Genomic DNA, 13,735 nt, shown 5'->3' with positions numbered 1-13,735 from the left:
TTTTTCAGGGACTTCTGTTTCCAGAAGGTAAGGCTGGCACCTTGGAAGTGTTTGAGTAGGGGGAGTTAGGGTCCCCTTCCCCTATCCACTCAATGCTGGCCCTAGACAAAGGAGAAGAAATCTCAGCTGAGAGTAGCACAGCTCCAGGACTTTTCACCACTCTGAGTCAGGCACAAGAAGGAGGTCAGGGGTGGATGGGGCAGTGAGTTTAGGAGCAAAGGTGGAGAATTCTGCCTGGAGGAGCTGGAAAATCTTTCTGAATGTGCTCCTGCATTGAAGGGTCATCAAGATTGTACATTGTGGAATAAAAAGCTTCTTGGTCCCAAGATGGCGATATAGCAACAGGATGATCCAAGTCACATGGGGAAAAATAGATAGATAAAAAGGAGAAAAGATACATCCGGAGATAGAGCTGTGGGAAATTTGTAATGGAAAGCCCAGGAGACCAACAGAGACTGGGCAGGTCTGCACTGAGAGGAAATAAGAAAGGGAAGAGGTAGAGGTGTGGCAGAGATGTGGATTGGGGAGGCTAGCACCAGCCCCCAGCAGACCAGGTGAGATGGGAAATTGCAGGTCCATGGAGCTGCAAATAGCAGTGGGAGGGAGAGCTTGGTGAACTGCTTTTAAAGTTCCACGCAGGAAAAAAAAAGAGAAGGTACAGAGGAAAAACAGAGAGATAGGGCACCCCCATACAGATCTCCCTCCCCCCTTCCCAGCTGGACCTGCAGCTGGCTGGGAGCAGCCATCTTGTTGTTTACATTTTTGAATGTAAGCAGAGGACTGCCATCTTTGCCTCCCATGCACACACCCACTAATTGCGGGGGCCACCTCACCACACCCCCATCCCAGGAATGAGGACCACAACATTTCAGAAGAATTTCTTCCCTACCACACAAGCTGTACAAACAAGAAGTCCTGAGAATTGAAAATTCAAGCCTGTTCCATTGAGATGCGAGCTGGGCCCCAGTAGGTAGGGCCCTGTGCACCGGAGCTTGTACTCACCTCCACCACAATTGAGAAGTGAGCTGGGCTCCAGGAGGTGGGGCTCCGTGCTTCCACTTGCAATGCACAGACATATAGCAGCTCTTAACAGAGGGATACCTCACTACCAGAAAAACTCCATAAATTAGAGGCGCAGTTTATTAAGCAAGGCAATATAACCCTGAACACACCAGAGAATAACACTGGGGTATTCCATAACTGTGAGAAGGGTGGGTCACATCAATAGAAGTGAACAACCTCCTCTAACTAAAAAGCCAGAGGAAAGATACAGAGCCCCACAGGGGCCTTACATTGGATATCTCCTCCACCCCGGGATTCTGAACAGAGCACCCAGGCCACCTCCAGCATACACCTCTTAGAACTAACTGAAAGTATAGATGTCCCACTAACTCATAAATACACAAATTAAAGAGAAAAGCAACCAGACCAAAAAAAAAAAAAAAAAAAAAAAAAAAGAAAAAAAAGAAAAAATACACAAATGACAAAAAACAGAGGAAAAAACCTAAATAAGAATATGGAAGACACTATGAGCCTCCCAAAGGAACACTACAACTCTTCAATAATAGAAGGTAAAGATGAAGAGATTGAGGATATGCCAGAAATGGAATTCAAAAATTAATCATCAGATTACTTAGAAGCAGAAGCAAATTCACAATCTAAATGAAAAATTCTCCCAAGAAATTCAGATAGTAAAGAGAAGTCAGAATGAAATACTAGAAATGAAGAATTCAATAGATCAAATAAAAAATACAGTGGAAACCCTTAATAACAGACTAGGTAAGACAGAAGAAAGAATATCAGAACTAGAAGACCAATTTCTGGAAACATTAGATAAAAAAAATAAAAAGAAGAAGAAGAAATTAGAAAACTAAAATCATGGTTGTAGGGGCCGGTGCTGTGGCGCAGTGGGTTAACGCCCTGGCCTGAAGGGCCGGTGTCCCATATGGGTGCCAGTTTGAGACCCAGCTGCTCCACTTCAGATCCAGCTCTCTGCTATGGCCTGGGAAAACAGTGGAAGATGGCCAAAGTCCTTGGGCTCCTGCACCCATTTGGGAGACCCTGTAGAAGCTCCTGGCTCCTGGCTTCAGATCAGTGCAGCTCTGGCCGTTGCGGCCAATTGGAGAATGAACCATCAGATGGAAGACCTCTCTCTCTCTCTCTCTCTCTCTCTCTCTGTCTGTCTCTCTGTGTCTCTCTCTCTGCCTCTCCTCTCTCTGTGTAGCTCTGACTTTCAAATAAATAAATCTTAAAAAAATAAAAATAAAAACATGGTTGTAGATCTACAAGATACTATCAAATGACCAATATATGGATCCTAGGAGTTCCAGAAGGTGTAGAAAGAGATAAAGGATTATAAGGCCTTCTAAATGAAATAATAACAGAAACCTTCCCCAATCTGGAGAAAGAAAGAGACATCCAAGTATAGGAAGTACACAGAACTCCCAATAGACACGGCCAGAAACCACCTTCACCATTGTAGTAAAACTCTCCACAGTAAGACATAAAGATCTTAAAAATGTTCATTATGGACCAATCCATGAAATTTCTATGCAAAAATAAACTATAGATATACCAATAAATAGAGTTTAAAAACTCTAATAAGATTGGATATTAGGGTAAATGTATCCAGAGAGACTGAGTGGCAGGGAGTAGAAAAGAGGGCGCAACTTCAGAGGCAGAGGAAAGGACTACAAATAGGAAGAAGACTTCACAAGAATGTGGTGGGGTAGTTTTAGAATGAGATGGCAAGATGGGAATATAGCAGCATGTGCGTAGGTGGGGATTTATAAAGTAAATAAACAAAAAGATACACTGCTGGCCCTTTGGATCTGTGGGCTCCACATTTGTGGATTTGAAAATATTTGAGGAGCGGATGTTATGGTACATTAGGTTAAACTGCCTTTTGCCATTCAGGAGTGCCTAGAATTGAGTCCTGCCTCAGCTTCCGATCCAGATTCCTGATGTAGGAGGCAGCGGATAGTGGCTCAAGAACTTAGGTCCCTATCACTCACATAGGAGACCCAGATAGAATTTTCGACTCCAGTTTTGTCCTGGTCCAGCTTTGGCTGTTACAGGCATTTGGAGAGTGAGATAGTGAATTGAAGGTTCTCTCTCTCTCTCTCTCTCTCTCTCTTGCCCTGACTTCAAACAAAATAAATGTAAAAACGTAAAGAAAAAAAATTCTAAAAAAATTTGTTCTGAACATGCATAGCCTGTTTCCTGCCCTCATTGTCTCAATAATGCAGTATAACTTTATGAGCACCAAAGGATGACTGTGACCAGAACATTGTCATATATTACAGCAGCAACTATTAATAGTTACATACAACTAATAGCAAGATGTTTAGATGGTTGGCTGCCCAACAAACCAAACACTGCTACTGGTTTTGATATAAATGCTATATTAGATTAATTTTTAAAAAATGGCTTTATAATCATTTTCCTGAATTTATATAATTTTTCCTTGATTTATTTCACTTATGTTCATTACCTTTTTTTCTTTCTTCTTACATTGGTTTTTAGTTTCTTCATTGGAGAGTATAAAGCTAGGCTGTATCCCCAAAATCACAATGGTGCATTGATTGGCATTTGTTATTGTTATAACTATGGTTTTGAATTTGGTTTTCTCCAGAAATGATTTAATTACTTTTCTAAATATGTAAGTGATTTTTAAAGATTTGCTATTATTTTATGACTAAGAGCCATTGTAACCTGTAATTTGGGAAAATGGTTTGTGGTCAGTTATATAATTGCATTATGTAATTAGTCAGGAGGTTCTGGAAAAGAAATCATATTCCCTATAGTAGAAAAGATTAAATTATATGGTCTCCTTTTCAGTGTATAATATGTGTTTACAGGGACCTGACCTAACAATGCCAGAGGCACAGACAGGAGAAGACTGAGCCAGGAGCCAGCCAAACAAAATATTGCCTAAAAATGAGAGGTAAAAACTCCAGAAACCTACTTTAAATAGAAAATAAGACTTATTAAAGGATGTCTGGTAGCTCATTGATGGCAGGCAGGAATAGCATCATATTGCTCTGGAGGTTCACTGTGGTAGACATACCTATTGCCCCACTGAGCACATCAGCTTAGTTCTTGGTCCCAAACCTGGGCAATAGAAACTGATACTAGAATCTCTGCCTTTGTGCTCTATGGAAAATGGATTCTTTTATCAATACTCTTGACCACAATGATACAATGTGGCATTTGCCATTTTGGTGCTTCTAGCCTCTGAATCAGCCTGACATATTTCAAAGGAAGACATACAAATGGACAATAAGTACATGAAAAGAAAAACACTCAAAATCTCTGATTATGAAGGCAATGGAAATCAAAACCACTGTGAGGTATCTCCTCAGTCCAGTTTGCCTAAAAAAAGGCTAAGGATAACAAGTGCTGGCAAAGATGTAGAGGAAAGGCCACATTTATACACTGTTGGTGGGAATGTAAAATAGTACAATCATTATGGAAAACAGTATGAAGGTTTCTAAAAAAAATTAGAACCACCAAATGATTCAGGAATCCCACTACTGGGTATGTATACAAAGGAAATAAAATCAGTCTGTGAAACTGAAGATCATTATGTTAAGTCAACAAGCCAGGTATGGGAAGGCAAATAGCACATAATCTTATTCATATATGGAATCTAAAGAAGTTGATCTCATAAAAGGTCAGAGTAGAATGGTGGTTACCAGAGGCTGGCAATAGTGGTGGTATGGGAGGGATGGAAAAAGGTTTATTTAAGTGAACTATGTCATAGTTAGATGTTCTGTTGCTCTGTTTCACTACAGACACTGTTGTGTTGTGCTCTGTTGACTACAGCCACTGGTAATGCACTGGATATTTTTTAAAAATCTAGAAGAAGAGATTTTTAATGTTTTGATCATAAATAAATGAAAATTGTTTGAGGAGACATGTTCATCCTGACATGAATATTACATATGAGCATTATATCTTTTCATGGGAGGATGTGGGCCTTTTATGACACATATATGTATGTCAGTGTCACCAACACACACAAAAAAAGGAATTTTATCATGGAAGAGATACCTGCACTCTCATGTTTATAGCACTTCAATTCATAATAGCTGACAAAAGGAATCAGCCTAGATGTCTACAAACTGATGATAGGATAAAGCAAATGTGGTATATATACACGATGGAATATTACTCAGCCATAGCAAGAATGAAATCCTGGCATTTACAACAAAATGGATGCAACTGGAGATCATTATGCTAGGTGAAACAAGCCAGACCCCAAAAGACAAATATCATTTTTTAAAAAATTTATTTTAGTTAATGTCTATAGAGAGAATAAAAATATGTGGATGTTATATCTTTAGTATATAGGTATAAAGAGTGTTTCATTGACTCATACCATATAAATGACAATATACTCTTCATTCAAATGTTAAAAAATGGAGATGAGGTGGTAGTGAGGGCTCCTGGGGTACTAGTAATGCTTTGTTCTTAATTTGGATGTTGGTTATGAATGTGATCAGATGACAAAAAACATTTACTTGTCATTTTCATGCATTTGTATGTATACTGTATTCCGATAATTTTTTTAAAAAAATGGCATTAGTCAGCTGCGAATGGAATTTCGATGCTTACAGAAATAAAACATATTTTACATAAAAGATTTCCTTGTAGAAGCAGCATCTACAAAGGAATCTAAATAAAATAATTTGTATTTAGAAGAAGGAAACAAAGAGGTTGATCATTCCAGACAAAGCAAGACTTTGAGCCATGTTCAGAAGTGTAAGGAGAAGGACTTTCACTTTAGGAACTGAAAGAATGTTGTGTGGGACCACAGTGAGTGAAAGCTGGAGTGTAATGATTACTGCTGGAGAACTGGGTAGGTTCTTATCATGTAGGATCCCTAACCCAAGTGATTGAATATATGGTTGGCAAGAGCTCTCCATTATCGTTTGGACCATCTAACATTCTGTTTATGCTGAATGTTTTTTGCTTTCTTTCTTGTGACAGATATTAAAATAAAAATATGAGGATAGTTATTAATTTTAAAGTCATACCATGGTCCACTTCATTCAGCAACGTAATATTCATTTTACTGTGCCAAGGGGAAAATGAATGCTTGAAAATTTCTGTGAAAAATCTACATTAAGAAAATTTTGCCAACACTTCATGATGCCACCAAGAACTTAGGGCACCTATCCATTAGCCATACCTCAATAGTGCTAAAAGAGTTGTGAGTGAAAATTAACAAGAAGATCAGTAATTTCTTCCTTAAGAGTGAATGAAAGAGGATGCTCTATAGACCGCCTCCTTTAAAGACACATAGTTGTCAGTGTCCTTCCCCTCAAAATATAGAAAGATAAGTTCTGTTCAGAAGCATTAAAAATATTTACACTCACAATGCTAAATGCTGTTAGTGAAAGAGGGGCTGAAAGAGTCAACTTGTTCCCTCAAGATTATTGGTCATGAAGGTCCTTATAAGGAAAGATGTTTAATTAGATACTTGAAGACTGAGTTGATCAGAACAAGAAGTGGGATGGGTTTTCTTTCTTTGGGGAAGAATCTATGTAAAAGAGATTGAAAGAACATGGTACATTGAGGATGTGAGGATATTTTGGTACATCTGAGATGCCGTAAAAAGATAGGTAGAATGTTAGAGATGGGGATGGGACAGTTATTGTAAGATGGCTCAGGGACGACTTTATGAACTGGGTTATGGAGTTGGAACTTCAGGCTTTCATTCCAAGGGCAGTGGAAAGTTGCTATGAACATATTTGTGTTTGGAAGATCATGCTGGCCCCAGTGTAAACAGTAGATTGGTAGGAAAGTTGATCAGTTTATCAGGCTGAGCCAGGGACAAGCTATTCTGATGATTTAGGCAGGGGTTATCTTGGTGTAGGCTGGAGAAAAGGCAAAGGAGATGGAGAAAGATCATGTGATTTATAAAATATCTAGCAGGCAAAGGAGATGGAGAAAGATCATGTGATTTATAAAATATCTAGCAGATAGCAGACCTGCTGAACAGTTAGATATTGTTGGAGAAGGAGGAGAGAGAAAGTAAGCAAAAGGGAGAGGGAAGGGACGATGGCTTCTAAGTTTCTGGCTTGGACAACAGAGTCATTTCTATGACAGGGAAGAGAAAATACACAAAGAGCAAGATACAGATTGGGGACCAGAGATGATGAGCTGAGTGGTTAATGAGATGAAGAAGCTTAGAAATAATGAGTTAGAAGTTGAGTTTGAGGTGCCTGAGTGATGCTTATGTGCAACAGAGATGGCCATGTCTGGAGTTCTGGGGATTGGTCTGGCTATTTTAGATTATGGAAGGTATGGGATCAAGCAAGATACTTCATAGCTACCACAAGGAGGGGAAGGCAGTTCTCTGTAGGTTATTGCCTGGATGTCATCTACATCATCAGGTATGTGAGGACTGCAGGACAGGGAGCCTTTCTATTAGTCCTATCCTCTATCCTCTTGACATTAACTTGTGTTCAGCCTCCTGCAGCTTCAAAACTCACACTTTAAAAACTATTAAGCTATCAATTCTTCAAGTACTGCCCATTTCACTCCTGTTCAAATACAAATGTCTTGAAAGAGTTGTTGGCATCCACTTTCCATTTCTTCCCAACCCATTCATGCCTTATTCTTGCTGCATTTAAGATTCTGTCCTCACCACCCTGCCCCATAGGTCTCAGGGTTGCCAGCAGCCTTTTATCTTTGGTCATTTCACAGCTTGATCTCTCAGCAACCTTCGGAGCTGCTGTCCAGTAGTTCTACTCAAAACATTTTCTTCCTCTGGCTGTGGTAGCACTGTCTCAACTGGGTTTCCTCCTACTTTATTGACTATTTTTGACTAATAATGAACACCAACATTCACAGGAGAGGTGCCAGTACTTTATTTTCCACAGCTCGCTGAGGCTTAGGGTGGTCATACCATTAGTAAGTGGTTGGAATCCAGCTTGTTTGCTGCCAGACGCCCACATTTAATCAACTACACTACACTGTTTTGCAGGAACAGAAAAGTATGATAGGTCATTGATCCTTGAGGCTTCTTCCTCAGAATCACTGCCCCTATACGACCACAAGGAGGCAGCATCAAGAAGCTAGGAGGCAAGTCCTGACCCCGCTCTAGGTCCCCTTAGAACATGAGTTCCCAGCACAGGCACTCTAGCTGTGCTTCCCAGGGTGCGCCTGGTTCCCGTAACTCCTCTTTGCCTGCCCAATCATTTCTCTTCTCTAGCCCTTCCCCGCCATGACCCCCCCGCCGCACCAGTCCCCTCAGCTGGCTTCAGAAAAATAGTCCCTGATCGCAGCCCCTTTGGGTAGGAGTCAGGGCTCAGCCTTCCTAGGGAGCCTGGGCGGAGCCTCCATCCCAAGTCTCTGTTTCCTCCTCACATCCCTTGGGGCTTCCAGAGAAGGTATATATGGGCAGTGGCCTTCCGCAGAGGCACTGCTGGTGAAGGCTGCGCCACGCTGTCTCCCAGAGAGGGAGGCCCGGGAGGTTTGTCCAGGCTCTGAGAACTTTTTAAAAGAGAGGCGCACTGCTGAGTAAGAAGCCTGGAACTTGCTCAGACAGCCTGGTCGCTTGGAGGGATCTGCCAGCTGGCACCTGCCCAGGATTGCAATAGCCTGGATCCCAGACTTTGTTCAGTGTTCTACTCAAAGAGAAACTTCTGCAAACCTCTGTGAGGCCCATTCCAAGCTTTGCCTATTCCCGGGTGCCAGGGCAGAACCCAGTTCCAGCCCCTTAGTCATGGGGGATTAATTTACCCAGGGGAAGGGTGTGTGTGTGTGTGTGTGTGTATAATACAGTTGGAGCCACACTGTGCAGCCCCTAGTGTGAAGACTGTTGACTCTGGGAGGTGGGTATCACTTGTAACTCGCTCAGCAGGAGACTGCAGGTCTAGTTGTGCTGTTGGACGGTGGTGTTGTGGAAGGATGGTTGGGACAGATTGGGTTTGGAGGCAGACAGAACATTTCAGGTGGAACATTATTTTTCTTTCTTTCTTTTTTTTACTTTTATTTAATGAATATAAATTTCCAAAGTACAGCTTAGGGGTTACAATGGCTTCCCCCCTCCCATAACTTCCCTCCTACCCGCAACCCTCCCCCCTCCCGCTCCCTTTCCCCTTCCATTCACATAAAGATTCATTTTCAATTCTCTTTATATACAGAAGATCAGTTTAGTACATATTAGGTAAAGATTTCAACAGTTTGCCCATATAGCAACACAAAGTGAAAAAACTACCATTGGAGTACTAATTATAGCATTAAATAACAGTGAGGCTGGGAGGGAAGCAGGGTGTGTCAGATAGTGAAAAGGCCCTGATAGATTGATTGCAAAAACAAAATCAACAATGAGGCGTAAAAGAGCAGAGAAATCAAGCTAGAGCCCCCTGCCCTGACCTAGGTGACTTGGCTGCTTGCCAGGCGATACTGTTCACTGAGATCGGAACAGAGTGGAGGCTCAAGCTTGGAAGTGGTCCTATTCGGGGCAGGATGAATGTGAGGTCTGCAGGTTATTCAGGGAGATACATAAAGGAGGCAGAAGGCTCTATGCCTGGATTTCAGGACAGAGGTTTGGAACAGAGTGGTCTGTGCACTGAAAGAAGTTAAGCCTGGGGTAGTTGTGATCCCCAGAAACAGTAGCTGGAGGGTGTGCGAGCACTGAATGATAACAGCAGAAGCACTGGCTCATTCTGGTCCATTGTCTTGGCTGATGCACCCATGGCGAGCGCAGTCTGGGACAGACTCTCACATGGGCCTTGAGGAATCCTGAAGGCACATGCTGTTCTCTTCCTTGTTGGGGCTAGAAATGACAGTTCCTCTTCACCCCTCCCTTCCCGCTCTCGAGAACACTAGAATGACTTTCCCCGTTTTCTCTGATTTAAAATGAAATCATCTGGGCTAGGGAAAAGGGATTGACTGTTTTTAGAATTGATTTTTGGGCACTTCTCCTAGAAATTTTGATTCACTGGGCCTAGGCAGAACCTGGGGGAGAGGATGGCATTTTCAGCTTCTCCACATGATTCCACCAAGGAAGGCTGAGAAATGCTACACAGACTCCCACACAAACCTCTCTTGAAATCCTCTCCCACACTGAGCCCCTGCTTCCCATCCTAAGGCAGCCTGTAGTGGGTCTTTAAGACAACTGTGGAATGAATCTCTCAACTCTGGATTTATGTCCACCCTAACCCCAATAATCTGGGGTCACTGTGGATGGCCATGCAAGCATTCCACTCTGTTGGAGAGTGGCCAGGAGAAGTGTCCTTGTCAGCAATGGCAGCTCTGAAAATGAGGGACTCTTTTACATGTTTTATGTGTGGACATTGACACACTGTGATAAGTAAGACAGTAATAGAATCCGCTGCATGGTTCTGGGGCCTTGGAAGACTAGGGCAACATTCATAGTGTTCAGGGAGGTGGATTTGAAAAGAATGAGTGGATTTGAAGAGAATGATAGCAGAGAGAGGCTGAGGTTCAGAATTATTAGAAGGACTAAATCCTTGTATTTGTCACAATCACTCTTCCAATGCCTCTTCCTCTGAGCCATGATGATTTTTTTTTCCTTTTTCCTTTCCTAGACACTGGATTTGGAATGCAGAAGCCCCAGCTCTTGGTCCCTGTCGTGGCTACTCCAAATGGAACTCTGGTTCACCCAGCATACTTCTTGCTGGTGGGTATCCCTGGTCTGGGGCCTGGCATACATTTCTGGCTGGCTTTTCCACTGTGTTTTATGTATGCTGTGGCCACCTTGGGAAATCTGGCCGTTGTCCTCATTATTCGCATGGAGAGGCGTTTGCATGAGCCCATGTATCTTTTCCTGGCCATGCTCTCCACCATTGACCTAGTCCTCTCCTCCATCACCATGCCTAAGATGGCCAGCCTTTTCCTGACAGGCATCCAGGAGATTGAGTTCAATGTTTGCCTGGCACAGATGTTCCTTATCCATGCTTTGTCAGCCATGGAGTCAGCGGTTTTGCTGGCCATGGCTTTTGACCGCTTTGTGGCCATCTGCCACCCACTACGCCATGCTTCTATGCTTACAGGGCCTACTGTGGCCAAGATTGGACTAGCTGCCCTGACCAGGGGATTTGTTTTCTTTTTCCCTCTGCCCTTCATCCTGAAGCGGTTGTCCTATTGCAAGACATATACTGTCACACATTCCTTCTGTCTGCATCAAGATATTATGAAGTTGTCTTGTACTGATACCACTGTCAATGTGATCTACGGACTCTTCATCATTCTCTCAGTCATGGGCGTGGACTCCCTTTTTATTGGATTCTCCTACATCCTTATCCTGCGAGCTGTGTTGGAGCTGTCCTCCAGGGGAGCTGCACTCAAGGCTTTTAACACCTGCATCTCACATCTCTGTGCTGTGCTCGTCTTCTATGTGCCTCTCATTGGGCTCTCAGTGGTGCACAGGCTGGGTGGGCATACCTCCCTGCTACATGTGGTTATGGCTAACATCTATCTATTGCTGCCACCTGTGGTCAACCCCATTGTCTATGGGGCCAAGACCAAGGAGATTCGTTCAAGGGTCCTCCATATATTCTCACAGGATAGCAGGTGAGAAGAGTCCCTACCACAGTGTCCTCAGTAATGCCAAAGATGGCAGGATTAGATTATGTTGAATGTCTTGTTTGGAGGAGCCAACACTCTTGTCTACTTCTGTTTATCTAAATAGGTTTGTATTTCTTTCTCCAGGAATGTGTCATTATGCAAGGGCAGACCATCCTGGAGAAGGATTTACCTAGTCTCTGTGCTATAATGGCCTTCTATGGTCCCTCTCTCTCAACTAAATATACACATACTTTTGACATGGGGAGGCTATAACATCACACCTCATGATTCATTTCAGTCTTCATGTATGATTTAAATTATGATTTCCCTCATTCATTTAGGTCAGTAAATCTGTGTTGATTATGAAACTTACTACTCATACCCCAAAGTGGTTACACCGTCATAATTATGGGTTACTGAAAGTATTTGGAGGATAGCGATAGGAAGCAAATGGAGAAAGGCGAGGGGGTAGCTCACATGAAATACTCAAGTTTCTGTATGTATCTTGGTGTATTTATCTGCCAATGTGTATCTGTGTGTGCTGTGTGAAAGAAAGTGTGCTCATATGCAAGAGAGAAAATGTGACTATTGTGTTTTGGTGAGTGTAGTAGTGGTGTTCTGACATATTCAAGTATATGTTTCATGGGTGATGTCTTTGTACATTTTTCTATATCTGCATATATATGGTGGGAAGTATTTTTATGTGTGTCTAGTAAGAACGTTGCCTCTGCCTCTATCTTTCCTTCACCTTGACCACAAGGATTTCAGGTGCCTCTGCCTATCTTCCCTGCCTGCTTTATCTGAGGCACTAGCTTTATTCTCAGTACCAGGTTACATTATCTTCTCTTCTCCCTTCTCTTTCCTGCTGGTCTGCCAAGAATGTTTTCAAGTCCTTGATTGTGAGGTGGTACTTGTAAAGCTGCCAGCATCTGCTAGGGTTCATCTCACTGTAAGCGATTCACTTGACCATCAGCTCTTGGAATCTGCTAGGTCAAAAACAGTCACACTGTAGAACTGTAGGTATAGAACAGTGTAGATTAATTTGAGCAGAGGAAAGAACACTGAAATAGGACTTTTAAGGAAAGGTACAGCAACATACCTCATAATATCTCTAGAAATAATTCATTCTTTTGTATAATGAGAAACCCAACAGCAGTGATGCTGTGAAGCTCAAATGCTGTGAACACCCTTTGTAAACATGTATGGAATGGTTATTTTCATATGGATACTTTGTTGTACAAGATTAAGAAATATTCACATCATGGCCTATATGAATGGTGCTCATTGTTATTAATTAATCAAGACAACTCTTTATCTTCCAATAAATTGTTTTCACAAAGCTTCAGAGAAGTTGAAATTCATTTCTCTTGTACTGGGCTGTGAATTGGAAATGAAATCCAGACCTTGTCAAGAGGTTCCTTTAGATGTGGTCTACATCTACATCAGGAAAAAACACACTGTGGTGCGGGGATCACTAGCTTTTTTAGGGGCCAGTTGCTTAATCTACTAACCTTAGTAATTTTGGAAGCTATGAACAATGTAAAATAGGAGTGGATTATAGAACCTCTGCTATGGGTGTGGGGACTAATTAAATAGGATAATAGATGTGAATGCACATGGAAAATATTATTATTGATAAAAGTTGATGACAATAGTTTTAAGTAATAAAACTGGTGAATTGAGACATGTTTATTACACCTTAGGGGATAGTATTCAAAGTACAGTAGTCTTCACCTTTCATGAACAACTTCTGTGCCAAGGCCAGAAGGCATTCTCTTGTCCATACTGAACAGTCATTGGCTTTAGACTAACTGGTGGCCTTCCTTCTCAAAAGATCTTGGGCTATCTCTGAATTCCCTAGGAACTATTTATTGGATGATTGGTGACTCCTACAATGATTGTTACAATGCTGGAAAACTTGACTGACTGCCAGACCAGAATAGTGGCTTTCTCTAGGTTCCCATAGTCTCTGCACTTCTATCATAAAACAGAAGCCTCTGTAGTCCAGCTGGATGTTTATCCCTCTGTTTGGAGTTAAATGATTGCATGATAACTGTTGTCCTGTACCCTGGAACCCAGCTACCCATATGACAGCTTTCTGTCTCTCTTTAGGGTAGGGAGCAGGTCTTACTATCTGCATGTTTTCTGAGCCTGGCATAAATGGTGCTCAGTGGCTGTTAGGCTCTGA

At 42.1% G+C, this 13,735-nt stretch overlaps 1 protein-coding gene across 1 annotated transcript; it reads left to right on the top strand.

Annotated features, from left to right (window-relative positions):
- Positions 1-10,582: 10,582 nt before the first annotated feature.
- Positions 10,583-11,557, top strand: LOC133764549 (olfactory receptor 51D1). The gene has a single exon (XM_062198221.1). It carries the CDS (start codon positions 10,583-10,585, stop codon positions 11,555-11,557), a length of 975 nt encoding a protein of 324 aa, XP_062054205.1.
- The last annotated feature ends 2,178 nt before the right edge of the window (positions 11,558-13,735 follow it).

This window comes from Lepus europaeus, chromosome 7 (genome assembly GCF_033115175.1).
Source record: "Lepus europaeus isolate LE1 chromosome 7, mLepTim1.pri, whole genome shotgun sequence".
Lineage (NCBI taxonomy): Eukaryota > Metazoa > Chordata > Mammalia > Lagomorpha > Leporidae > Lepus > Lepus europaeus.
Note: the sequence above shows the minus strand (reverse complement) of the source record. Positions and strands in the feature narration are given on the sequence as shown.